General features: G+C 45.5%; 2 protein-coding genes across 8 annotated transcripts in view; one reads left to right on the forward strand and one right to left on the reverse strand.

The window, feature by feature from the left end:
• Window positions 1–51: 51 nt before the first annotated feature.
• ttc39c (tetratricopeptide repeat domain 39C) lies at window positions 52–13,409 on the forward strand. Its single transcript, XM_023826784.2, has 14 exons — window positions 52–722; window positions 6,105–6,153; window positions 6,738–6,866; window positions 7,133–7,247; window positions 7,542–7,926; window positions 8,128–8,296; window positions 8,436–8,529; window positions 8,699–8,806; window positions 8,904–9,013; window positions 9,367–9,490; window positions 10,055–10,152; window positions 10,692–10,796; window positions 10,944–10,982; window positions 11,364–13,409. Exons 1-14 carry the CDS (start codon window positions 592–594, stop codon window positions 11,451–11,453), a joined length of 1,746 nt encoding a protein of 581 aa, XP_023682552.1. The 5' UTR covers window positions 52–591; the 3' UTR covers window positions 11,454–13,409.
• An 8,927-nt stretch (window positions 13,410–22,336) lies between these two features.
• Window positions 22,337–24,831, reverse strand: part of osbpl1a (oxysterol binding protein-like 1A) — a 28,564-nt gene continuing 26,069 nt past the window's right edge. For all 7 annotated transcript variants that reach the window (XM_023826772.2, XM_023826771.2, XM_023826770.2 and 4 more), the window contains one exon: window positions 22,337–23,768. In XM_023826772.2, coding sequence (XP_023682540.2) covers window positions 23,666–23,768 — 103 coding nt within the window. In that variant the 3' untranslated portion in view covers window positions 22,337–23,665. The remainder of the gene's footprint in view (window positions 23,769–24,831) is intronic.

The following is a 24,831-nucleotide window of genomic DNA, read 5'->3' on the forward strand; positions in this document are numbered from 1 at the left end:
GGGTAGGGGTGGGCATAACGGGCAGCGCGCACGTCCGTGGCGGGTCAAAGGTTGCTGCTGCCCGGCACGGGACGTGGAGGAAGTGGGGAGCTGCGCCGTAAACCCAGTGGCGGGGAACGAAAATGAAAATTAAACCGGACCGGGACGGAACCTAAGCACCGATTCCACAGCCCAGCAGAAAACTGCATGCTGACTGGCGGGCGGAGAGAAAACAACGACTTTAAATTAGCTTTAATAATATGGAAAGTAAACGACGCAAACAAGCTGCGGGTACTGTGGCGCTTTCGGAAGCGAACGGTGAATAATGCCGCTTTCCCTAAACAGCCAAAATTGAGGCGAAATAAAGGCTCTCGGCAGTCTCTGTGAGCCGGGAAGGTCGCTAAGCCGGACCGGTGTGTCTGCCCGCGGTGAGAGAGAGGACGCTCCCCCCTCTGCCCTCCCGGTGTGCGGCGCTGCGCCGCGGTCAGCTCAGTGCAGCCGCCTTCCTGCTCCTTTCCATTTAGGGGAAGTAGGTGCCCGGAGCGATTTTTTTAAAACATTTTATTTTGCTGTTTGAGAAAAAAGGGAAACAGCCCGATAGAAATTGTAGCTATGGCCGGTCCCGAGCAGCAGGTCGATGGGAAAGCGGAGCAAATAGATGATGCCGAACTGGCTCTTCAGGGCATAAACATGCTTCTGAACAACGGCTTCAAGGAGAGCGACGAGCTCTTCAAGAAATACAGGTGAGGAGCACAGCCCGGGTTTCATTATACGCAATATATGGGCTTCATTTCTCTGGTTTATTTTGTGTGTTTGTGGTGTTTGATCTCTACCTGCTTATTTACATTTGCTGTGTTTGATGATGGTATGTTGACTGAGATACATACACACAGCGTTAAAGCTGGACCGTAAAATACGCCTCTTTCACCTTTTCCCTTTTCGTTTTTACTAGCCGGAAGACACTAGTGGACTTTCAGAGTTAGGTCTGTTTAATCGTGGCGAGGTGCTTCTTGTGTCGCTGCCCGCACACGTGTTTGTTTAAAGGGGGTGGTGTTCGTGCAAACGTGAGCAGACTTCATGGGCTGTTGTTGCAGCATGTGTGCAGGCAGCCGGTACCGACACGCCGCCCGGCAGCTCTGATCTCCGGAGTCGGGCACGGCCGGGGAATCTGTCTCACTGTATAGATCAAGCCATGATGGCTGTGTGACAGGAAATCCGGAGGGAAGTACAGTTACCTTACATTACGTTAGCGGGCATTCCTCAAAGTGTGCTACTTCTCCCGTGTGTGCGTATGCTTTAAATATAGATTTGACAGTGTGCTTTAATCCCTGTTCATTGAAACGGCCTTCAGGCTCTGAATCGAACGTCTCTGAAGACAGGTAGCTATTTTAGGAGTCCTTGTAATGGGTTCCAGGAACGGAGGGAGGTTGCCTATACGTCAGTGACAGCTAGGTTCTCAGCGGGGTGTTCCCCGTTACCGGTGAGCATCTGGAAGTCACCGTGCGCTTTCGGGCTTGTCAGGGGGGCTTCCCAGCGTGCATCTGGAGCTCTGCACGCAGCGGAGCGCGAGCCGAGACGCCGTCTACGCTGGCCGGCGCCCCGCGCGTGCAAGACACTTCCCATGTGACCACGAGCAGAGCCGAACCCAGGCGGAGTCACGCTCACTCCCCCGAGGGATGGGGTATAATCAATCAAATACACATATACACTCACCTTAGTTATATACCTAATGTTTGCGTCCTTTTTCCTTTATCCATGTTGTACATGGATTGCTTATTTTGTTTTATAATTTATGTTGAGGCTCGCTGCCCTAATCCAGTTGCTACCTTGTTTAGCACCCAGAGGCTGTGCGGTCCTGTCTTCAGTAGCTGGTGTAGGTGGGTGTTGGGTGGATTGGATGGGGCTTCCCCTCTGCTGCCTTGTTTTGACGGCATCTGAGCCAGGATGGGAAGCCTGCTTCTAGGTTTATGTGGGGGGGAGGCTTAAAATATCTAATCCGCAGCATCGGTAGTATCCTATGTATGCCTGGTCTGCTGTATCCATCTCACAATACTTGCCCCACATTTCGTGGCCCAGCCCAACACACACACACACACACACACACACACACACACACACACACACACACACACACACACCTTGATCAGGTTTTCTGTAATTCTTTTTAGTCATGGTTGGAATGTCGGCTGCATTGTTGCAGATTCCTCGCACGAAGACATGCATGATGCAGGGTTCGTCTAGCCTTGTTTCGGTTTCGGTGTTTTATCTCTGCTCCATGTCTCTCTAGTTTCTGCCGCTACGGTGCCTCTGCTGCGGTCTGTGTGAACCGCCAGGTTGGCCACGAACACGAGCCTCTTGCAGGCACGTTTCTGACATGCCAGCCTGCCTCTGCCCCTCCCATCCCCCCACTGTCGGACGGTTCAAGGACTCCAGCTCCGGGGTTCTGCCATGCCAGAAGCTATCACTAAGCCCTAAGCTGACATCTAGCATCTATCCCCCACAAAATCAAACGTCTTCACCCCCACATTGTTTACGATGAGCTGTTTTGTAGTTCAATAATAAATCATTTAGCAGATGCTTTTACCCAAGGCAGCAAGAAAATGAGAAAATAGGGTTAGCCAATCCCTGAAGCAATTGGGGATTAGGGACCCTGCTTAGGGGTCCTGCTTAGGGGCCAAAGGGTCAAATCACTGGATTTGAGTCGGCATTCTTCTGATTGATTACTTGCTGGGCCACACTTCGCCTGACCGCTGCTTGTTTTTGGATGGAGTTGGTGTTCACTGCTTTCATGTGAAATCTCTGTCTAATGTCTATGTGCACTCTTGGCCCCTGGTATGAACCTGCTGTGGAATGCTTTATTCTAGTTAGAGAGGAGTAATTGGACGGGGCAGCTGGGTAACTGCTCAGATGGGGACCCTTATCACCCACTTATGTTGCTGTCTGATATTCATGAACCCCCCCCACTCCGTGTCAGGAGATGCTAAGGTGCAGGGCAGTGCCCGAAATGTCTTGGTTGTGATGGCGAGTCTTTGCACCTCCTCAACAGGAGGCTGGACACTAGGGGAGAAATGGTACACAAAAATTACAGTCCGGTATCTACCTTGGATTTGCAGTCTTTTATTAAGACTGAATTCTGGACATATTGTGGCACTTTTTGTGTGTTTTGTATCTCTTTAAAAAATATGAAACTTTAGTTATGCCAGTAAACAAGGCAGCACACCACTGTGAATGTACAGAACATCACAGTCCGCTATCTACCTTGGATTTGAAGTCATGGTTTGGTACGTTTCCGGATCAGGGTAGGTAAAACATAAATTGCTTCTTTTTTTTTTCATTAAACAATGGTTTACTGAAAAAAAGTATGACTGTGTGCTTTTCCTAAGTCTCTGTTAATACTACTTATAACTTAGAATGTTTATTTTTATTTACTTTTATCAAGTGAATAAAATATGTCCATTAAGGGGCACATTCAGAAAATTAACTGCACCTGATCTGTTCTGTATTTACATTAGCAGCTTTCAGCTTCATGTTAGAACTGTGCAACTCTGGTCCAAATGCGCGTACTGTTACACTCCTAATGGAAACAAAGTACTTGACGTTACTCCTGGAAGATGACTACCATCGAGCGAGTCGGTTACGGAGAGAAGTCTGTTATGGTTACACCGATGGGTCTGGACCATCGTTTAAGACTGAATTCTGGACATATTGTGGCGTTTTTTTGTGTGTTTTGTATCTCTTTAAAAAATACGAAACTTTAGTTATGCCAGTAAACAAGGCAGGACACCACTGTGAATGTACAGAATTGCAGGAGTGCTGTGTGTGGCTCTTTGATTTATATACTTCTGTCACAGCCTGTTAACACTAATGCGTTTTTACTGTCTTCGGAAGTGTGAGTGACGACTCTGGCAAGTCGGCCACCTCTTGGGCGGGTCGGCCTGGGCCGGCTGACGCGGCCTCGGGTGAGAGCCGGATGTTTTCCCGCATTTCTGCGCAGTGTTTTGAAGTGACAAGGGTGTTTTATTTCTTCGTCCATATTTTATAAGCAGAGCTGTGGATTTTTTCTTCTACTGTGGAGTCTTTGCCCTACTGGATGATTCAGTGTGTCTTTCATTGAAGGTGTTGTGGCTTGCAAAGTGGGTGGGGACCTGAACATAAACATGATTGGACACCACCTGACTAGTGGTGCGTTCCTTTTGCCTTCGGATCTGAGTTTCGGTTGCCGAGATTGTCACATCTGCTAAAAACCGAGTTGGATGCGTTCCATTTGCCACAGAAGTAGCAATACAATGGACCCATAACAAAAATCAAGATTTTTTGCTTAGCCGGACTGCTTGTCTGATTTAATGATCACTTACAATTAGCCCGAACTACCTTAAATCCAACAAATAATCCGACTAATTATGAAATCCAATTCTAGCCCGGTTAATTGAGCCATTGTTAGCAATATCAGTTGATAACACATTACGCGCAGTGCTTGCATATATAAAACTCCGTAGCAACACTTCCACTGATAAGTTGGACGGATAGAGTGGTGCGTGAGTGATTTAATGAGCCACAAATGAGAAGTAGAACTTAAACAGTATAACACTACAACTTTCACTTCTGTTGATAAAGGGCACAGCCATTTTGGATTCTGAACTAGGGATCCTCTGTACCGCGAGATATTTCTCGGATCTCTGAGAAACAGGAGCGCGCATGTCGTCACTTCTGGCTTCAAAATTCGGAATCCGAGTTCCGAGGGCAAATGGAACACACCATAACTCTGCTGATTGGTGGTATGGTTTGTGTGTGTGCAGGCAGATGTTTACAAGATGGTGATTAGTGGTTACATGTGTTTGGCTCATCGAGATGGGGTGTGTGAGTGCGGAGGGGCAGCTGCACCTGGGCACCAGTGGGCAGCCAATCAGCACTGCAGCAGGACAGCCCCGCCTACCTCCCTGTGTTTATTTTTGAATTTGTTTTATTATGTTTTAATTTAGTTTGCTAAGCCTTTGGCAGAGCATTGATGTGCCAGGGTATCGGGCTGTCTCAGGGGACTGTGAGACAGGAAGTGTGGTGGCGATAATCAACCATCTAAAATGTCACTGCAATACTAACTGCGAGTAAAGATGGAAGCTTAGTGGGGGGTGATGGCCCCCTGTTATGTTGTGTGTGTGATTCTGGCAAATGAAGAAACTGTTATTTACTGAGCTGAAAGGGTCTTATGGGTAATTGTGCCTTTCCTGATCAGACTGGGGTTTGTGTGGAACGTGCCCCCCCCCCCCCCCCCACGCCCCAATCCATTCCCCGTTTTGGTGACTAAGTGTGTGGCTTTTTTTGTATTGTCATAATCCTGATGAGTTTCCCATTCTAGGTGAGGTCGTGCCCCAATGTGCCACAGTAACCTCACATGTACGATTGCTATGGTTCTGAATCCGGTTTTGGCCCCGTGTATGAGTATCTGCACATTATGCCCATGTGTTTTGGGTTCTGCTGGGCCGACCATCTGCCCACTGCTGTTCAGAGACATGCGGTTCATATAAACCAGTATTTCTTAACCCAGTCTGTGGGAATCCATATTTTTTTGCTCCCTCGGTCCTTCCAGCACATCTGTACTAGATCTTTTCTATTCTTGATTGGCTGGAAGCTGGGAGGGAGCCAAAATGTGGGCTCTGTGGGTATCCAAGGACTGGGTTGAGAAACGCTGGAGTAAACCATTGACACTGAACTCCATACAGTCCACACCCTGCTCTCGCTGCATTCTGGGATTGAACCTTTGTGTTCCTGAGTAGAAAAGTCAACAAGATAAAGTGTAACTGAGAGCAGGTTTGGCACCAGCTGAGGTGAGATGGATGTCATTGGGCATCTTCTCCGCCTTAGGATTGGGATGCGTGATCCCCTCTCGGGTACGCAGCTCATTGTCCCGGGGTGTTCAGCTCGATGGTCACAGGGTTTCTCTGCAGGGGACAGCTGCCACCTGGAGCTGAGCCCACAACTTCAGACAGTGCTGAGAAGGCACTCCTTCCTCTGTGCTCCCCCAGGCTATTCCAGTGAATTCCACATGGAGAGAACGTAGTTGAGACCCGTTCTGACATTTGAGCGGCACCTCTAATGTCTCTGTCACCCCCCCCCCCCCGTCTCTTCAGGACCTACAGCCCCCTGATGAGCTTCGGGGCCAGCTTCGTCAGCTTCCTGGTGAGTAGTCGTTTCCACCCTGGATGCCCCCGGAAATAAGGACGTGTCTGGTTAAAATAATGAATTATAGGCCGCCATCTGCTGCGTGGGCGTCAGCCTAAATGCATTTGTTAATAATGAATAAATACAAGCTGTATAATTAGTCCGATATAGAGGTGCACAAATCAGAGATTGTGAAAAGCTTCTGCGGTATGTGCCCCCCCCCCCCACCTTACCTTTAGCCAATGTATGTGTTTTGTATTGGTGAGTGACTGGTGAGGGGCCCCCCCAGGGGCCAGTCAGCTTTCAGCTGGGGCCAGTGTGAACCTGCCCCTGTATTCACCCTTGACACTCGGGGACTAGTGCACGACAAACTTACAGAATTTCCTAGCAGCCTGCTTTCTGGAACATTCTATGGTGTTATCGTTTATGAAAAGAGATTGAATATGTACAGACAAGCTGCAGAAAGGTAAAAAAAATTGCAGGGCAGGCCAGGCGTGCCCAGACTGCCACCCATCGTGATCTGGTATCTGCGATGTGCATCCGACTTTAATGGCTACTGGGGCACTGCTGTCCCCCCCCCCCCCCCCCCCATTCACCTGCAGAACGCCATGATGACCTTTGAGGACGAGAAGATGCAGATGGCCTGCGAGGACCTCAAGGCCACGGAGAAACTGTGTGAGAGCGACGGTTCTGGAGTCATCGAGACCATCAAGAACCGGATCAGAAAGAGCGTGAGGGAATACCCCCCCACACCCACCCAATGTCACTGTTGTCACTGTCCAATGAATGTATTGGGAATACCGCCCGCCCCCCCCCCCCATGTCACTGTCCAATGAATGTGATGGGAATACCCCCCCCCCCCACACACCCACCCAATATCAAAATAATAGCTTGTACCGGCTTGTTGTGAAGGCGCTCAACTGCCATGCAGGGTGAAACTCACAGGCCACTTCGGGCTTGATGCCATTACCCAGAATGCTCTGCTTCCCCACCCCAGATGGACTTCCAGAGGTCAGGGGCTGTGGTGGTGGACCGGCTGCAGCGGCAGATCATCGTGGCGGACTGCCAGGTGTATCTGGCTGTGCTCTCCTTCGTTAAGCAGGAGCTGTCAGGTACGTAGCTTCTCTCTCTCACTCTCTCTCTCGCTCTCTCTCTCTCTCTCTCTCTCGCTCTCTCTCTCTAATGGAAAGGTTGGCCCCTCTATATATGTTATGGCACCTCTTATGCCCCCTACCTTAAAAAATCCTATTATATTTTAGATAAAATTACGTACAAATAAAATAAATGCTCATTATGGTCACTTCCCCTTGAGCCTTGAAGGAGATTGAATTGACTTGACCCCAGTTGGGTAAATTGTGGCTCTCTGTTCCCCCACCGCCCACCCCCAACCCTAAAAACGTCCCCAGCGTACATTAAGGGGGGCTGGATCCTCCGCAAGGCCTGGAAGATGTACAACAAGTGCTACAGTGACATCGGCCTGCTGCAGGACGCCCACCAGCGGCGAGCTTCTTCCTCCTCTTCCTCCTTGCCGTCGGTGGCGCAGCCTGCAGATCGGGCGAACGACAACGCAGTGGCGCAGCCTGGGAGGGAGGTGGTGACGGCCGAGACCCTGGGCCGCCTCAAGGGCTCCGTCAGCTTTGGCTATGGCCTCTTCCACCTCTGCATCTCCATGGTGCCACCGCACCTCCTGAAAATCGTCAACCTGCTGGGGTTTCCCGGCGACCGGGCGCAGGGGCTCGCCTCGCTCACATTTGCCAGTGAGAGTAAGGACATGAAGGCGCCGCTCGCTACGTGAGTACGTGTGCTCTGTCTGTATCAGGTGCAAAGCAGCACTGTGTGGCTCAGCATATTAAGATGCTGTGCCTGTGATCGGAAGGTCGTTCTTTGACGTAAAGCGATGTCATCATTGGGCACCTGAGCGAGGCCCTTAAAGGCAGTTGCTTTAGACTTTCCATGTCGATGTCGTCCCCCCCCTCCCCCCCACACCTTCAGCTTGTCTCTGCTCTGGTACCACACGGTGGTGCAGCCGTTCTTCGCCCCCGATGGCACGGACACACAGGTGGGCCTGGTGGAAGCCCAGGCCATCCTACAGAGGAAGGCGGCCATTTACCCCAACTCCTCGCTTTTCACGTTCTTCAGGGGCCGCGTGCAGCGGCTGGAGGTGAGTCTGTGGGCCGCGGGGGGGTTTGACCCTGCCGAGTGTGTTTTAGGCCTGCAGAGCAATCAGTCTGGTTTTGTGTGGTCGGAGGGGGCAGTGAAGCGTCTCGTAATGCCGGTGTTGTTCTCCCACCATTCTTCAGTGCCAAATTAATAGTGCCTTGACGTCTTTCCATGATGCGTTGGAACTTGCGACGGATCAAAGGGAAATTCAGCACGTGTGTCTCTACGAAATCGGTATGTGGTCCAATATTGACGATTTATCCATACGATTTATCTGTCCAGTGTACTGTTAAAAGAAAATGCAGCTGTCAGTTTCGGCCTGTGTTATAATCAGAAACTGATGTAGCCATGGTAACCGTGCATGGGTGTCCGTGGGTAACATAGTGCCCCCTTGTGGCTACAGGCTGGTGCAGTATGATCGAGATGAACTACTTTGACGCCTTCAAGTCCTTCGAGCGGCTGAAGAATGAGTCAAGGTGGTCCCAGTGTTACTATGCCTACTTGACCGGAGGTTGGTGCATGATGGTCAGGGCTTCAGGAACCTAATCGCAGTTTATTAAAATTGGCATTGGCAACTTAAAATCTCCATTTTCTCACATTTCTTGCAGTTTGTCAGGGTGCTGCTGGTGACGTGGAGGGGGCTGTGAATGTCTGTAACGACGTCCAGAAGCTTTTTAAAAGGAAGAATAATCAAATCGAGCAGTTCTCTGTTAAGAGGGTGAGTCATGGAGGTGTTTGTACTGTTAGCCTGTTGACGCATGGTGGCTACATTGTGGCTGTGATTTTTTCCCCCCTCCCACCCCACCTCCCCTTCTGAGATTGTCTGCATTCCATAACTCCCTGCTTTGGCACCATGATGGTTATCACAATCCTGTAAATGGTGTTGTTATTCCTCCTAGAGGTTGGTGCAACAAATATTCTCTAAACTTCCATCAAAACTCCTCCTATTCTTCTAAATGACTAACCAGAATGTCTGTGTTGGCCACTTGATGGCAGACTTTAGCCAGATTGCAGCTTATGAGTGTTTCTTGCACTATAACTGGCATATCAGGTATTTTTTTTTCTCTACAGGCTGAAAGGCTAAAGAAGTCATCCCCTACTAAGGAGCTGTGCATTATGGGAGTCATCGAGGTCCTCTACCTGTGGAAAGCTCTTCCGAACTGCTGTTCGTCAAAGCTGCAGCTTATGAGCCAAGGTCTGCCTGAATGATTCGCCATATGGGAAATACAGATGTAAGAGGGGGCACTTGCCCTCCCCCACCACGACAAGCATGAGCTTTATCACAATACTAGGGGTTGAAAACTCAAGGGATTACTCCTCCTTAACTAATCGGTTTAGAATGGTGGATGTATTTTCCGTATAGCCTGGTGGATTTTTGCAAAACAAAGGTAGCATTGTTAAAAACCAAAAAACAAGGTGAATCCGTGTAACACTGTATTATGCGGGGCTTTCCAACCATGGCCTGTCAGGGAGCCATTGTGATAATGTTCATTGTTCCTCAGCCTTTAATTACTGGGTTTAATTAGTGGATTATTAGGTCACAGCACCTGGCATTCATGTATCATTCAAGTTCCTGCAGAAGCCACCATAATCCCCACTATAATCCAAACCATTTATAAGTTATAATTGTATAAAAGGCTGTTAAAAGAATTAAGGCTTTAATTCCTGGGGAAATTGTATGCTTTTGGAAAGACTTCAGTACAGTCCATTTTACTCATTCAAAAGCTTTATCTCCAGCCAAATATTTTTGCTTTTTCAGTCTTGCAGGAGGTGGATGATGCTTCACACGCCAGTCTGAAGCACCTGCTTCTTGGCGCCATCCACAAATGCCTAGGAAACACAAAGGATGCAATTCAGGTATTTATTATAATAAAAAAAAACATGTGCGTGCCGCATAGCTCTGACACATGGGCGTCTCATTTAGGAGAGAGATCTCTGCAGAATGCTGGCATCAGAAAGATGTTTGCATTTGCATTGAAAGCATCTAGTATATGACATTTTGGCACTGAGACACAAAGGAAATCTTGGCTGATATCTGCTTGGATGCAAGAACAGCCAGTTGTGATTTTGCATTGGGACAATAGGGAACTTTAATGATGCTGTTCTGGCTCAAACGGAAAGAGTTTAACTCCGTCTTTCTATTCGGGCAGTAAGAAAAGACTCCGTTAGCATGTCAGTAGTCAGACACTAAGTGTTAGCATCTAAGCGCCAACGTGAGGCTGAAGAGCCCGTCATTATCAGATCAGACTCTATGTAGGCACTCTGAGATCCGTGTGCGCTGTTCTGACACTTGCATACATTAATCCCATATAAAAGCCTTCTTGGGGTCTAACTGCAGCTATGACAGTAACAAAGTCTGTTAGCTGTGAATCTCTGATGCAATCCCTGCTTACCAGTCGTTTCAGCTGTCAGCTAACGATGATCTGGGCCAGCAGAGCATCTCATACATGCAGCCGTACTCCTGCTATGAGCTGGGATGCATCCTGCTGGAGAACCCAGAGGTGAGGGGGTGGGTTGTGTTGCAATAATTTTCCTGTAGCTACTGGGTGAAGGTATTTGGTCAGATTTTTATGTGTTGTTGACTTGTCTCTGCGATTTGCTGTGATGAGGCTGTATTAATTTCATTCCTACGCTTTGGTTTCCGACAGTCTATGGGGAGGGGAAGATCACTACTACTGCAGGCCAAGGTAAGTGTCAGCTGTTGGCATTGGACAGATAGTCGTGGTGATCATCATCGTTCCTCAGGTTGACGAGCTGACCTGAATCCAAAACAGTTGATGAATTTACTCATTATTACATCTTAATGTTGACATTGAAGTTGAATTCTTTGTCCATATTTACGACATTACAGTCCCTCCTGGGACTCTATTCAGTTTGGTTACAAGCCATAGTGCAGTAATACCTGATGCTCCTACATTAATTTGAGTCTGTTATTGTACATCAATGGATTTTGAAAATCTTACTGCTTAATAGTTGTTTGATAAGGGATGATCAGGCATCTCCAAATTGTGCAAAAAATATATAATTCTTTTTTAATTGACTCAATTGTATCTGTGTGTCCTCCACAGGAGTGTTATGCGGGATATGACTTTGAGAGCAGGCTGCATGTTCGCATCCATTCAGCATTAGCCTCCATGAAGGAGGTGGAGCCTCAGTGACACTCCCCTGGTGGCAAGTCCCCGCCCATGGACAGCCCACTCCCTGCCCATGGACGGCCCACTCCCTGCCCATGGACGGCCCACTCCCCGCCCATGGACGGCCCACTCCCCGCCCACCATGCACTTTGTTTTTTGTGCAGCAGCTTGCAGCTATGGGCAGGTTGATGTCGTTTGCGATGGCCGGCCATCACATGGTCTGATGCTTCTTTTTGTATCGTTTACCTCAAAGATGTTTTACATGTACTTGGGAAAGGTCATGTGCTGGTAATATAGTACAAAAAAATCCTACTAGGTTTAGTATGGAGATCACTGTAATTTACCGTGGTTGTGTGACATTTTTGTTAATAAGTGAGTCGGCCAAATTTATGTTTATTTTTTACCAAAGTTAATCCCAAAAAACATAATTTGAACAAAAGCTGTATGTTAAACAACGAAAATATTTCTTTCCCATTTTGTCAGAGATCATCACATACTTCTTTTTAAGTTTTGAAATGTGAAAGGATAATGAAGAATTTACTGATGCTACTGCCATTATAAGAAAGGAGATAAAGGAAAGGTAACATAAATCCCGGCGAATTAGCTGAAATGTAGAAACACTGCCACTTCCTTGTTGCTCGTGATTATTAAATGGCCTGCTGTGATAGTAACAGTAGGCCTGTAGGGTGTGATGCTTTGTCTGAAATCCTTTAAAAAATCAGTCTTTGTGGAATGTTACAGGCAATGTGGTGTGTTGCCGTGTAAGTCGGCCTAAACACGAAGATTGTGGTTAACTAGTTCCAGGTAATATCAAACCTAATCACTTAGTGTTTGTGTATCAAGGGCATCACTAATTCCTAAAATGTCTAAATTCATTGACAATGTGTTATGTTCATTTTCATTTATAACCTTGACCTACGAATTTTGCTCTGTAGAAAATGCTGGTATGTAAATACTGGAGATCACACCATTAGTTATTGCATTTGATCTCGAAAGTCTTTAAGATTAATTTCTCCATCTTGGACAGGCTGTTAATTATCACTACTGGGACTTGCATCTTCCCAATGCAGATCCTAACTCTGTTTGTTGGAATATGTAAGTGGCTATTGCGGTCCCCTACCGATCTGTTTCAGCTCGTACGTCATCAAGTGACATTTTCCCCATGGTAACTAGGCATGAACACTGTAGTTACATCATAGTAGCACTTTATTTCACAGTACACTTTTTTTTTTAATGGAGGTTTTTAGCACATAATTTCTATGAAAATACCATTTTATGTGCTACTGGATAGCAGCATGTAATACATTTTTTTGGGTTTATAATATGTCAATGCAATAACCAAAAAAATCTACTGCGAAATCTTGGGGTAAAACAAAAAAAAAAACTCCTGACTAATTCAGGGTGATATTCCTCCATATGACAGACACTTCACATATAGCCTTTTAGCTATATTTTAAAATGACTACTGGCAGTAATTCAAAGTGGGGTGTTGGTACACTTTATAGTGTACTGCCTTTATTGTTGCAATATGGAGTTTTGTGGTTTCACACATTGAGTTTCAGTGTCGCAGTTTTTTCAAATTTAAGAAGACGTGGCAATTTTCGAATAATCAGTTCAGGTTCTTTATATCTGTCAATCAGATTTGTTACGAGGCCACACTGGATATGGCAACACAAATAATAATAAGGTATAACACAAATGTTTCTAAATGCAACACATTGGCAGCATTTTTTTTAATTTAGGACCCTAATACGGTCCATCTTCAGGTGTAACATCAAGGTAGCCTGTTATTTTGGTGCCTGAAATATAAGGTTGTATTGTGATTGGCCTGATGGTAAATGAGCAGTGGCACTTAACTGAAATTGTAATAGCGAAATGGCAAGAAATATGCTTCCTGTGTTCTATAGTAGAATGTGTGTGCCTGGAGGGATGCCAGATGTTTTGACGACAATAAAGAATCTGTGTTGATGTACCATGCAAGGATGTGTTGCGTGAAATGCCTGTGAGTTCTCACGTTCACTCAACTGCCTACCGCCTAGTATCACGGCGAAATATGACTGCATAATGTGTGTTGTTTTCAAAACCTGTTCCTAAATGATGCAGCTTGACAGGGCAGGAAGGCATTTTGAGCTCTGGAAGCTGGAATGACCAATATATTTTGAAGTTCTTCTGATTCAGCGGTAGCTATCAACAACTAACTGCAATAGTCTTGTTGGGGAAATAATCATAAAGTCGCTTCTGAGCCACTACGGGGCAATTAACGCTTTGTTATTCTTTGACAAAACAGCCAAGAGGGGGTGCTGAAACACCCTCAGTACCCCTACTTTCAGCATTAACACTGACGGTCCATCAAAACAGATTATTTTTTTTGCTGTGCGCGTATCTGATGTGTGTGTCCTTTTAGTGCATGCTTCACCTTCCAAAACACGAACTTAGTCAGTGAAGATCCTTAACTCTGTGGAACTGGCGGAACAAAACCTAGCCAACAAATCACGAATGGGTCGGGAACCGCAAGAGCTTCCTGAACAGAGGACCTCTGCAATTTCTGGATCTGCAGCACTTTTCTTAAATGACGGATGCAGCCTTGGAATCCCCATGGTGCTTCACCTACCGGATACCAGCCTGGGGTTAATGGCACAGGAAGAACCTGTTGAGTGTACTTACCCTCTTCTGTCACCAGAGGGTCTCAGGGGAACATCTCAGGACACGACAGCATTTCTTTTTGTGAATTCATCAAAGTGCATGTCAGGCAACACATGTAGAGAAAAGAAACCATTCCAGAGGAAAGGGAAAGGCCCTTCCCTGGTGCGCCCACGGGTGACAGCCCTCACCAAAAGAGGATGCTAGTCTTTCTCGACTCAGACCTCCATGACTGGATACAGTGAGTCATCTGGGCAGAGCACTAGGAGGAATGAGGGGCCAGTCTTCGATGGCCTGTGCCAGCACAGCACCAGGGCAAGCAAGAGCTGATTCAGTACCCCCCCCCCCCCCCAACTCTTCTGGGAAGGCTGTCCACAAGGTTTTGGAGTGTGTTTATGGGAATTTTTGACCATTCTTCCAGGAGAGCATTTGTGAGGTCAGGCACTGATGTTGGATGAGAAGGCCTGGCTCTAATTCATTCCAAAGGTGTTCTATCATAGAGGTCAGAGTTCTATGCAGGCCATTCAAGTTCCTCCACACCAGGCTCGCTCATCATGTCCTTAGGGATCTTGGTGCACTGATGCACAGTCATGTTGGAATAGAAAGGGGCCATCCCCAAACTGTTCCCACAAAGTTATGGGCTATGCCACCTGCTGTAACCCAGGCCAGATGTGATGGCATTTTGGAGGTGCCCTCCCAAGAGTGTCAGGCCGTGTCTCCACCACTGTAGGGGTCGTGGTTACGTTTTTGGTCCCTGTGATGTGGGTATATTCCTAGAGCCACCAGCAGGGGTCAGCAGAGTCAGGCATGAAATGGTAAGAAAACAAACCACTTGCACTGTAATTCATACGTTTTATATGTGCTAAGCCTTTATGCACACATACTTTTCTGATTAAGAACATGGCCACTCATCCCTGAGTCATTCAGTTTTAAGCACCAGAAGCACACTTTTTTTGCATTCTTTCAAACACTTTTTTTTTCTTCTAATTACATTGTATTCTGTAATGAGAGTTTTCTGAAATGACAGTAGTCCTCACCATTGACCTGTTTGATCCGTTTGGTTCATCCACCACAGAATAGCTGAAGCCCAGCTCAGGTCCCGCCTAGGAGATTTATGGTAAATAGTTTGCTTCTCTAGCGGAGCTGGTTATGTACCGTGGTAAATCGTACCTGTCAGGTGTCTCAGCGGTAGGATGCTGTTTTTTTTTTTAATCCAGGGACTGACTGACAACAGCACAACTCTCAGCAGCTGGATGTTCATATTCTTGTTTTGTGATTGTGTTAGCTGCTGCCTGTCGCTAGAAATGCCCGAATATTTGGAATCAAAAGTTATCTTTTAATCAATTAGTATTCCAAGACTCTGATTGTAGTCAATAAAATACACACCTACACGTTAATTACTTTACGATTGTGTTGATTAAATGATGCAGTAGCTTTGCACAGAAGTTTCAACACAGCCTATATTATTTTTTGATCTGTCAGAATATTTTACGCGGATTACTTGGCTACGGTTGGTATGGGAATCACAACTGTCAGTTAAAAGTGCAATAAAACAGACTTGAAAGAAAACAAATCATCTCTCTTTTAAAAACACATGGGGCCATAGGAATTATGAAAGAGGGAGTTGGGGTTTGGGCTGATGTAATGTTATGCAAAACCAGACCACGTAAGAAGCCAGCCATGAGCTACTGCGGCACGTGTGGTAGGTGATGTGTATTGCTAGTGATAACAGCGTTCAGAATGTCCCTGAATGTACACTGCTGTGTAAATGGTGCGTTTGTGTCTGATGTGACTTACACATTTCAGAAAGGAGATGCATTACGGGTGTGAAATGAATTTTGACATCCTGGCACTTGTATTACAGAGAACAAAAAGTGTAAAACAAAGGTAACTAAATCTGTGAATATTGTTGGTTTTTGTTTGAAAACAGAAATGAAGTTTCACTTTAATAGTAGTAATTTCTTTGTGTGAGTTGATGATGTAATACATTTTGTAAAGTGTTGTTTAGATGGGGAGGTGGGGGGGGGCAGTGTAGTGCCAGGAAGAGAAGACATGTTCTTAAAATGTGGTTTAAATTGTATGACGTTAAACTGCATCCAGCCCTGCAAGAGGCCCTCGAACTTGCAGGGAATAATTTGGGGTTTGGTGACGGGATTGGCACTCCAGTCACCATAAAAACTCCAATCATCTCCAAAATGACAGGCAGGAGTCCTTTCTGCTCTCCGTGGGAGTAGCTCTGCTGCAGCCGCCCACAGGAAGGCTGCACGTATCATGAAGGGGATGGGGGACAGCCTTCGGGAGCCGAAATCCCCCCACTGCATGACAGCACCTAACCTGAGGTGGAGGAGTTTCGTAAACTGCATTTCATTGGCAGCACTGTCTGAGGTAAGCACACTGGGGAGCAGCCATATCACTGTAGGTGGGTACATGTATTGTTGGTTTAGTTACTCTGATGGCTGCTATATAAATGGAGTAGCTGTTGCTATAGAAGATTGGCTCCTCTAGATAGTGTCTGATGTCACTCCTTTCAACAAGCGTATTATGAGACTCAGACTAAGGCACTCTCTGGGTGTCTTGTCTGTTGGCTCTGCATATGCTCCGACAGTGGTGAGTGATATCTTGGTGAGGGAGACATTTTATTTGCAACCTTGCTTGGTGGTTGATGGGTGCCCGCAAGGTGACACTTCTCTGTTCATGTGTGACTTCAGTGGTGCTGACAGGGCTAGTTAGGAGGGATGGGTCGGTCTCCATGGGTCTGGTGACCATGGTAAGTGAAAATGGCTCCATTTTCTTTGACTTTGCAGAAGGTCAGAAGGTCACTGTATCCTGGTTCCAGTGCCCTGAGCCCCATTGTTGGACTTGATACTCCAATACTGGCAGTGATGCAAAGATGATCTATCACATCCTCTCAGGCAGATACTGGAGGCTGCTACAGAACTGCAGGGTCTACAGAAGTGCCCAGTTTGTGAATTCTGACCACAGATTTGTTGTTGCTACTCTGAAGATTTAGCTTAGGCCAGTAGGCAACCACCTACTAAGAGAATGACGCTGGACCTGCCAGACTCCAAGATTAGGCTGTGTCTAATGACTTTGCATGCAGATTGCGTGAGGAACTTGCAGATTTGGGTTCAACAGCTGTTTCTTATATGATATGGGAGACCTTCCATGACAAGACCCTGAAGGTTGCTGAGGGCTGTGCTGTTGTTGCCTGTATTTCCAGAAGGAGGTGTTTAATCTTGGAGGGCACCCTGGATATCATTGATAGGCGGCATAGCGCACAATTTGATGGCAACAGCTCTCTAGGAACTGAAAAGGATCCAGGGCTCTGAGGGCAGATCAGGAGGCATCTGTTAGAGGAATCTGTGAGAAAGTGACTCTCCATCTATGGTCTAGTGACTCCATTCTGCTTACAGACGAACTGAAGGGTGCATATCCCAATCTGTTCCCTGGAGAGTCGCAGTCAGGGCAGGTGATGTCCTTACAGATGACACTGTAGTTGTGACCCACTGGGCCGGCTACTTTGAGCAGCTTTTTAAAGCTGATCCTCCGGCAATGGTCATTGGGCATCTGTGGGTCCACAATTCTTGAAGCTGATTAGCTGATTAGCCACCCAATCTCGCTGAGATTGCACAGGTGGTGAACCAGCTGGCGGTAGGGAAAGCCACAGGGATCCAGGGTGAACTTCTCCAGGTTGGTGGGAAGGCTGTCCTCCTGACATTGCAAACAGTCTTTGCTTCTAGTTTGGAGATAGGCGTCATCCTGTCTGACTGGAAAACAGGACTTGTTCTCCCTATCTGGAAAGGGAAGAATGATCACCTGGATTGCGGCAACTACAGGGGGATAACACTGCTCTCAGTGCCAGGTAAGGTCCTTCCTAGGGTCATCCTCAACAGGATCCATCATTACTCGCTCATCTACCAGTAAGCAGAAGCTGCTGGACATCTGGCCAACCTGTACACTGGTACTATGAGTGCTGTTCAGAGTGGAGGCTGACCCTCTGCGTTCCCAGTTGACTCTGGGGTTCATCAGGAGTGTGTTCTTGCTCCTACTTTGTTCAGTGCTTGCATGGACTGGGTGTCGTGCAGGGTCCTGAGGTCCGGCAGCTGTGGGGTATCTGTTGGTGAGAAAGATTCACTGATCTTGACGTTGGTGGGGATGCAGTGGAGTCAATGGAGGCTGTGATTGGGGCTCTTGAGAGATTGATCGAGGAGTCTGAGTGTCTCGGTTTGTGAGTGTCCTATAGATCAAAACCAAGATCCAGGCCTTTAATGACCTGTTGGGCATAGCCATCAGCAGTGTGTCTCTCTGATCAAGATCAAGATTCTTTATTCGTCACATACATAGTTATAACAAGTAAAACATGTAGTGAAATGAACCCTGACCGATCCAAAGACTGCAAAAAAGAGTAAACAGAGTAAAAAAGTGCAGACAAATAAGAATGAATTTAACAATATATACAACATATACAAAAACAAAGTGGCAAGTGGTGACGCATGAGATGATTGTTGTGCAAAGTGCAGTGTGCATTGAAGTTTGCCTTGATAAGTGGATAGCGTCCATGCAGTTTACGTATCTGCTGTATAATATTTGAGAGGTAGTGGTGTCATGCCCTGATTGAGAAGTCTTACAGCATGAGGATAGAAGCTCCTCCTGAGTCTCTCTGTGTCAACTGTGTCGAGGTTCACTTACTTCGGCTGCAGCATTCATGTCTCTGGTGACCTTTCCTATAAAGTCGGAGGACAAATTGGGAGACCATGGGTGATCATGAGGTTGCTGGAAAGGGGTGTGTGGAACTCCTGATATCTTTGCAAGAGGACGAAGATCCAAGTCTTTAGAGTCCTGGGGCTGATTGCACAAAACACCTTAAGTATGGCACTTAAGGTTTGATTTTTCCTTAGTTGAGAAGTTTATTTAAAGGTCCTGCACAGAATTCTTTAAAAAGTTTCCTTAGTTAAGGAAAAACTTTAAGGAATTTACTGCATTAAAAGAAATTTTATAGCAGTAAATTGTACAGTTTCAGTGGGGACCATTTGTTTGGTTGCACTCACGCATGTTTGTGGTACGCCGCCAGTGTTAATTTCGTTTGGTTGAAAATGTTAACGAAACTATGACCTGATGAAGGGCTTTTTTTCATGTGACAAAAACTAAAACAAGAATGTAACTAAAATGTTTAATTTCATTAATGCACATCTGTCTGAAAAATATAAATAAAAAAAATAAAAGCCGGTGCTTACCTTGTTTCCCCAAAAGTAAGACAGGGTCTTGTGTTAATTTTTGCTCCAAAAGATGTGTTAGGGCTTGTTTTCAAGGGATGTCATTTTCCCATGTTCAACAAACTACAGTACATTTACCAGTATTCATGAACAAAAATCCACATTTATTCAAATACAGACACCATGTCATCTTCTAGCCGTATCTTTCCATGTAAACAATCTAACGGTACATTTATTCATGAACAAAAATCTACTGTGCATACATTTATTCAAATATAGTCGTCATGTCATCATCTTCTGGAACATCATCGTAAATCTCCAAGCTCCGAAATTCCATCCTGAATATCTCGCAACTCAATTTCCTTTAGAACCAGAATTTCCTTCCTTTTTGCACTCATCTTGTCTGGGAGTCAAAATATTAGGCTAATTCCTGTTTACATATAATCGCATCTCATTCTAGTTACCGTACAATCCATGGGATATAAGCTAAGGCTTATTTTTGGAGTAGGGCTTGTATTACAAGCATCCTGAAAAAACATGCTAGGGTTTATTTTCGGGGAAACACGGTATTAGTGGAATGACGTTGTGTCGCTTTTAATTCTGTGGGGGAAAAAAATCGATCTGCTACCCAAATTTAATAAAGAATCATAATCATGTCACAGGCCATATAAACAAAATCGACTTCTGGTCAAATCTATAATGCAAAATAAATTGATCATTAATCATATGCACTGGGTTCGCAGAAATGTCTTCTCGGGATGCGTTAATTTTCTTCTTTTATCTCCACAAACTCAGCTGTGTTGCGGTTAAGATACAGTCAGAGGTACCTTAAGTTGTTTTCCTTACTTAGGTTGTTAAGGTCTTTTGTGCAACTGGGATTCCTTAAGTATAAGACCAAGATAAGGAGAACAACTTAAATACTTTAAGTGAACACTTTAATGAAATAATAAGGAATAGATTTAAGGGTATTTTGTGCAACCGATTTTATTTTAAGGAAATCTTAACTTGGAATTAGAAAAACCTAAACTTAAGGTGCTTTGTACCACCGGCCCCTTGTGCTCCCTGTTTTGATACATGGCTGTGAGACAAAGACTGCACTCCTTCAGTACTATGTCTCTCTGGTGTAGGGCTGGGCGAAATTGACCAAAAATCATATCTCGATATTCTTTAGCTGAACGGCGATGTACGATATGTATCTCGATATTTTTGTCCCCATAAAATAATTACAAAAACACAGTACCAAGGCGGAGCCGTATGTCCCCACTGTCAAACAGGCACTTTTATGAACAGACAGCTGTACACATACTTGGGAAAAAACGGCTCAAATAAACTACTGGCATATATTACTTTACCAAACAGCTCCTCCTCGCCAGCTTGCCTCGTGTCTGTGTCTGTCTCCATGCTGCATGCAGGACGTTTGAGTGAGGGGGTGGGGCAGGGGGTGGGGCAGGGGGCGGGGCCGGGTGAAGTTATGTGAGAGACAGAGAGAGGAGTAATAGCTGAACTGGCAGCTGTATGAGTATAATTTTAAAGCAGCATAAACTATATCAATATAAACGATATTATCCTATATCTCATATTAAAATATATTGATATATCTTAAAAACTCAATATATCACCCAGCCCTACTGAGAATCTTTAGTTTGGTGATGGTTGGACTTCGTGTCAAACAAGCTGTTGCTCAGGGAATCCTGAATGAGGCACATTACCTGCATTGTGAGGGAGCGTCAGTTATGGCACTACGGCCATGTGGTACGTTTCCCTGAGAGTGATCAGGCTCACAGGACTAGAGCAGCTGGACCAGGCCAAGGGGACGCTGATTTACTGAGGGTGGAACTGGACCGCATGTCAGCCTGAGGGGGGGGGGGGGGGGTCAGCAACTGGGATCCTAAGGTGTTTTGTCGTGTAGTGGGTGCGGCAACATGCTGTACAGCGCATGTCCTCCAACCCGAGCAGCTGTGACCGAACCTCTTTAATTGTTCAAATGTGATGGCCGTCCAATCCAGGGTTTTTCCTGGCCTTGAGCCCTGTGCTGCCTGGCATTGAAGATGGATTGATCCTAAAACTGAGGAACATCAATATGCGTTATAATATGCTCGCACATACACATTTATGGTGCCTGTTGTAGGCTGATGGCAGAATTTCATGATGACTGTGTGTTAAGACACTGAGCTGTGCTCCTCCTCGAAACAAGGTCTTTCCCTCACCGAAAACCACAGAAGTCAGTGATGAGGAATAGAAAGGAGCATCAGCATTTACGCTGGAGGTTCTGGAGCAGCACAGACATGTCGATCCTTACAGAGCCTCTACAGCAAATCGGCAGCGAGCAGAGGCGCTCCCATTTGCAGCGTGTTCGTCTTCCTGTGCAATGCGATGTTCTGTACCTAAAACATACATGTGGTAAATGTTTGATTTCAAATTGCTGTCAGAGATGCTGGAGAACAGGACCAGAGGTAAGAATTCAGATTATCCTTGTAATGATTTTCTTCCTGCACCATGATGTTTGGTTGATCTATTCATACAATTGAGATAGGTGGCTACGTGGACCTTTAGTGACACATACGTGTTCTATTTCTGAACAGGTTTTGACGCTGACTGTAACCCAAGGCAATAAACCGCAAGGGGACAATGGCAGTCGTGTGTCTAATCCTTTGTAGAGTCTGGAACAATTACCTATACGTCAGCATGCCTGTGTATGTGTACACACATAGGTAAAAGACAAAGGTGCAATACTCTATATCATGCAAGGTGGAGCAGTAACCATGCAATACGAGGATGTTGTGACGGTGGGTCTTTCAAAGCACTTTGTGTGTATCTCAGTGGGTAAGGCTGTTGTGCCTGTGTTAAGGTCACAGGTTCAAATCCTGTGGTTGTCAGAATGATTTCACCATTGGGCCCTTAACCTCAATTGCTCCAGGTACTGGCTGACATTGCTTTGAATAAATAGATGTGAAGTGACTGACTGAGCATTCAGGGGGAATATAGTCTTCGCCACCTTACCCTGCAGATGACAGCATAGCCATTCACGCTGAAAAGAACAGGGCCACATACACATTCCTAATTACAAGCTTTTATTTAGCAGCATTAGAAATTATAGTCTAACATTTAATATACACAGATTTCAAGACCAAGTAAAACTACATGTTAAGAGCTCAACAGCTCACCTACAGTCAGTATGACAAACTAAGTATCCTGGAGGGTTGCCTATAAGTGATCACATGAGTGTCTGTTCTCCAGGGCGAGGGGCTGGACCACACATAGTTGACCTATAACCCAAGGGTCCTCTTCCTGCTTTGCATAGGTGATATCTTGAAAATGTTGTTTTGTGACGCAAGGAAGAACGGTGCAGCATCCAGCCCCATTTGCGATCCTTACTAAATCCCGGTTAATCCACGAGGCAGACTGTGCCATTCCACGTAAATGACACAGCCGTCAGCAGCAAGTGGGACTCTCACAGTTTGTTTATATTCCAACAGACAGTCTGCTACGACCACACGGTGCAGGAACAGGAACGTTCCGGAAATACTGAGACGTCTCCATGTCGGAAACCAGCGGGGAGGGGAGGGGTCAAATCCACTCAACAGTTTGTCCTGAGAAGGTCACAGGGGTGAAAGGAAGCCAAACCCTGCAGTAGGGTTTGGTGGAGGATAACCTTTCAGTCTGAAGTTCAGCAGTGGACATCAGCCGGAAATGAACTCGAAGCGACTCCCTCAATTAATACACCACAGACAAGTAACTTCAACCCGTTGCATGCACAGGTGCATGAACCATCAGTGCTCCTTTAATGCACTTTACACTGCTGATATGGTAACAAGAACATTCATTAAACAAACAAAAACAAAAAACAAAAGCTGTATGTCTCGACACAGGCTGGCAAAAAAACCCCAAAAACAACAGCACTACCTGCAGCCGGGTTACTCATACACAGGGAGAGAAGACACCACAACAGATTCATATTTAACTCAAGACACTGCATCTTAAAAAATAAAATCAAAGCGTACATGGTATTAGTGCAAAGAGATGATTTAACTCCTCACAGAGATTTGAAATCTGAGCAACTCATCCTTGGTCTGGGATAATATGACAGACTTCATTTAAATGTGCTTTACTGGAAAATGTGTGCGGTTAAATGCTAAAATATAAAATAAAAATACACATCTACACTGGAAATACTTTAAATACATTTTTTTTTAATTAAACAAGTGTTAAAGGCCAATTATAGGGGGGGAATCTTTAAAAAAAAAAAACAGACAAAACCCAGCCCAAAAAAAAGGGGTCACAACATCAACAACAAAGAACAGCACCACTCACAGGACAGGAATTCAACTGCAGAAGCTGACAATGTCAGAAATGTCGAGCATCCTCACTTCATCAAAGGACACGCTAATAAATATCAGGAAGCCCTGAATAGTTTCTGTCCCAGTAACCGCCAGAGAAGATCCAATCCTGGGCACCGTTGTGAGGGTTGGGTGCTTGGTTGAACCACCTTAAAAAAAGCAGAGAAGAATGATTGGTCAGAATGCCCATCCGCCTGCAGTGGCCCTGCCCCCAACCACCACCACAACACAGACACACCCTGTATAGACAGATGGGCTTTAACAAGAGTGTTTCTTTAACTAATTTCTAATATTATTTTGCCGTTCAGATCAAACATTCCACTCCTGCTGCTATTTGTGTTCTGTTGCTACTAGGCATCTGATGATGCCCCCTTTGTATATATGCATTTTCACATATATATTTATATATTGTATAGTTAGTCATTTTGTATAGTCTTTTATTGCTATTTTATTACTCTTGTATAGTCCATTTTGCTGCTGTAACGATGCAAATTTCCCAACTGTGGGATTAATAAAGGTCTAATCTTATCTTGATATGCTTATTAAATTTGCATAGTATGAACAGCTCCGAAAATGTACCTAACAAGAAACTGTGATCTTTAATTTCATGTCAGAAACTGCCATGCTACAGAAAACCGAATAATGGTGCTCAACCCTAGAATAACCTGAGAGGCCTCTGAATATTACTATTGTGAAAGCCCAGGAAATCTAACTCTAAAGCGAAGCACTTGCTCGTCATGGGGGGGGAAGCTTCTGGGAGGTGCCACCTTCAGTCCAATAGACAGAAAATCACTGCCCACCCAAGCGAAAATAACTGCCAAACATTTACAGTTAAAAATAAAAAAAAAAATGCAAAAAGGAAATAAGGCTCTGAATTATGGGAATATTAAAATACTGTTATAGCCCTGCTGACTGTGTCTAATTCATTAGGCAGCACAGATCCACCCCCAGGTTTCAATTGAGTCGTTAACAGCCTGTGGATTCCAAGCCTTTTCCTGGGCAGTGTCCAGCCAAATGATCTGATCATGTAAATCAACACAATCACACCATCACCACAAAGACTAGGCGTGAAATTCAGATTAAGCATGGTTTTGTGCTGAGATTAATTCATCCACTTCTGTTAGTTAGTTAGTTTCCACTGTATTATTTCAATGTAGGGATTTTGCAGCCTGTTTCTGCACAATTAAGGCAGCGCTTGCAGTTCTCAGGTGA

Source organism: Paramormyrops kingsleyae, chromosome 1 (genome assembly GCF_048594095.1).
Source record: "Paramormyrops kingsleyae isolate MSU_618 chromosome 1, PKINGS_0.4, whole genome shotgun sequence".
Lineage (NCBI taxonomy): Eukaryota > Metazoa > Chordata > Actinopteri > Osteoglossiformes > Mormyridae > Paramormyrops > Paramormyrops kingsleyae.

Bases quoted from the DNA above. Each gene is read 5' to 3' on its own strand.
- ttc39c (XM_023826784.2), top strand. From the start codon at position 592: ATGGCCGGTCCCGAGCAGCAGGTCGATGGGAAAGCGGAGCAAATAGAT. The intron at 8,297-8,435 runs GTGAGTCTGTGG...ACCATTCTTCAG, and splicing joins GCCGCGTGCAGCGGCTGGAG to TGCCAAATTAATAGTGCCTT. The intron at 9,014-9,366 runs GTGAGTCATGGA...TTTTCTCTACAG, and splicing joins AGCAGTTCTCTGTTAAGAGG to GCTGAAAGGCTAAAGAAGTC.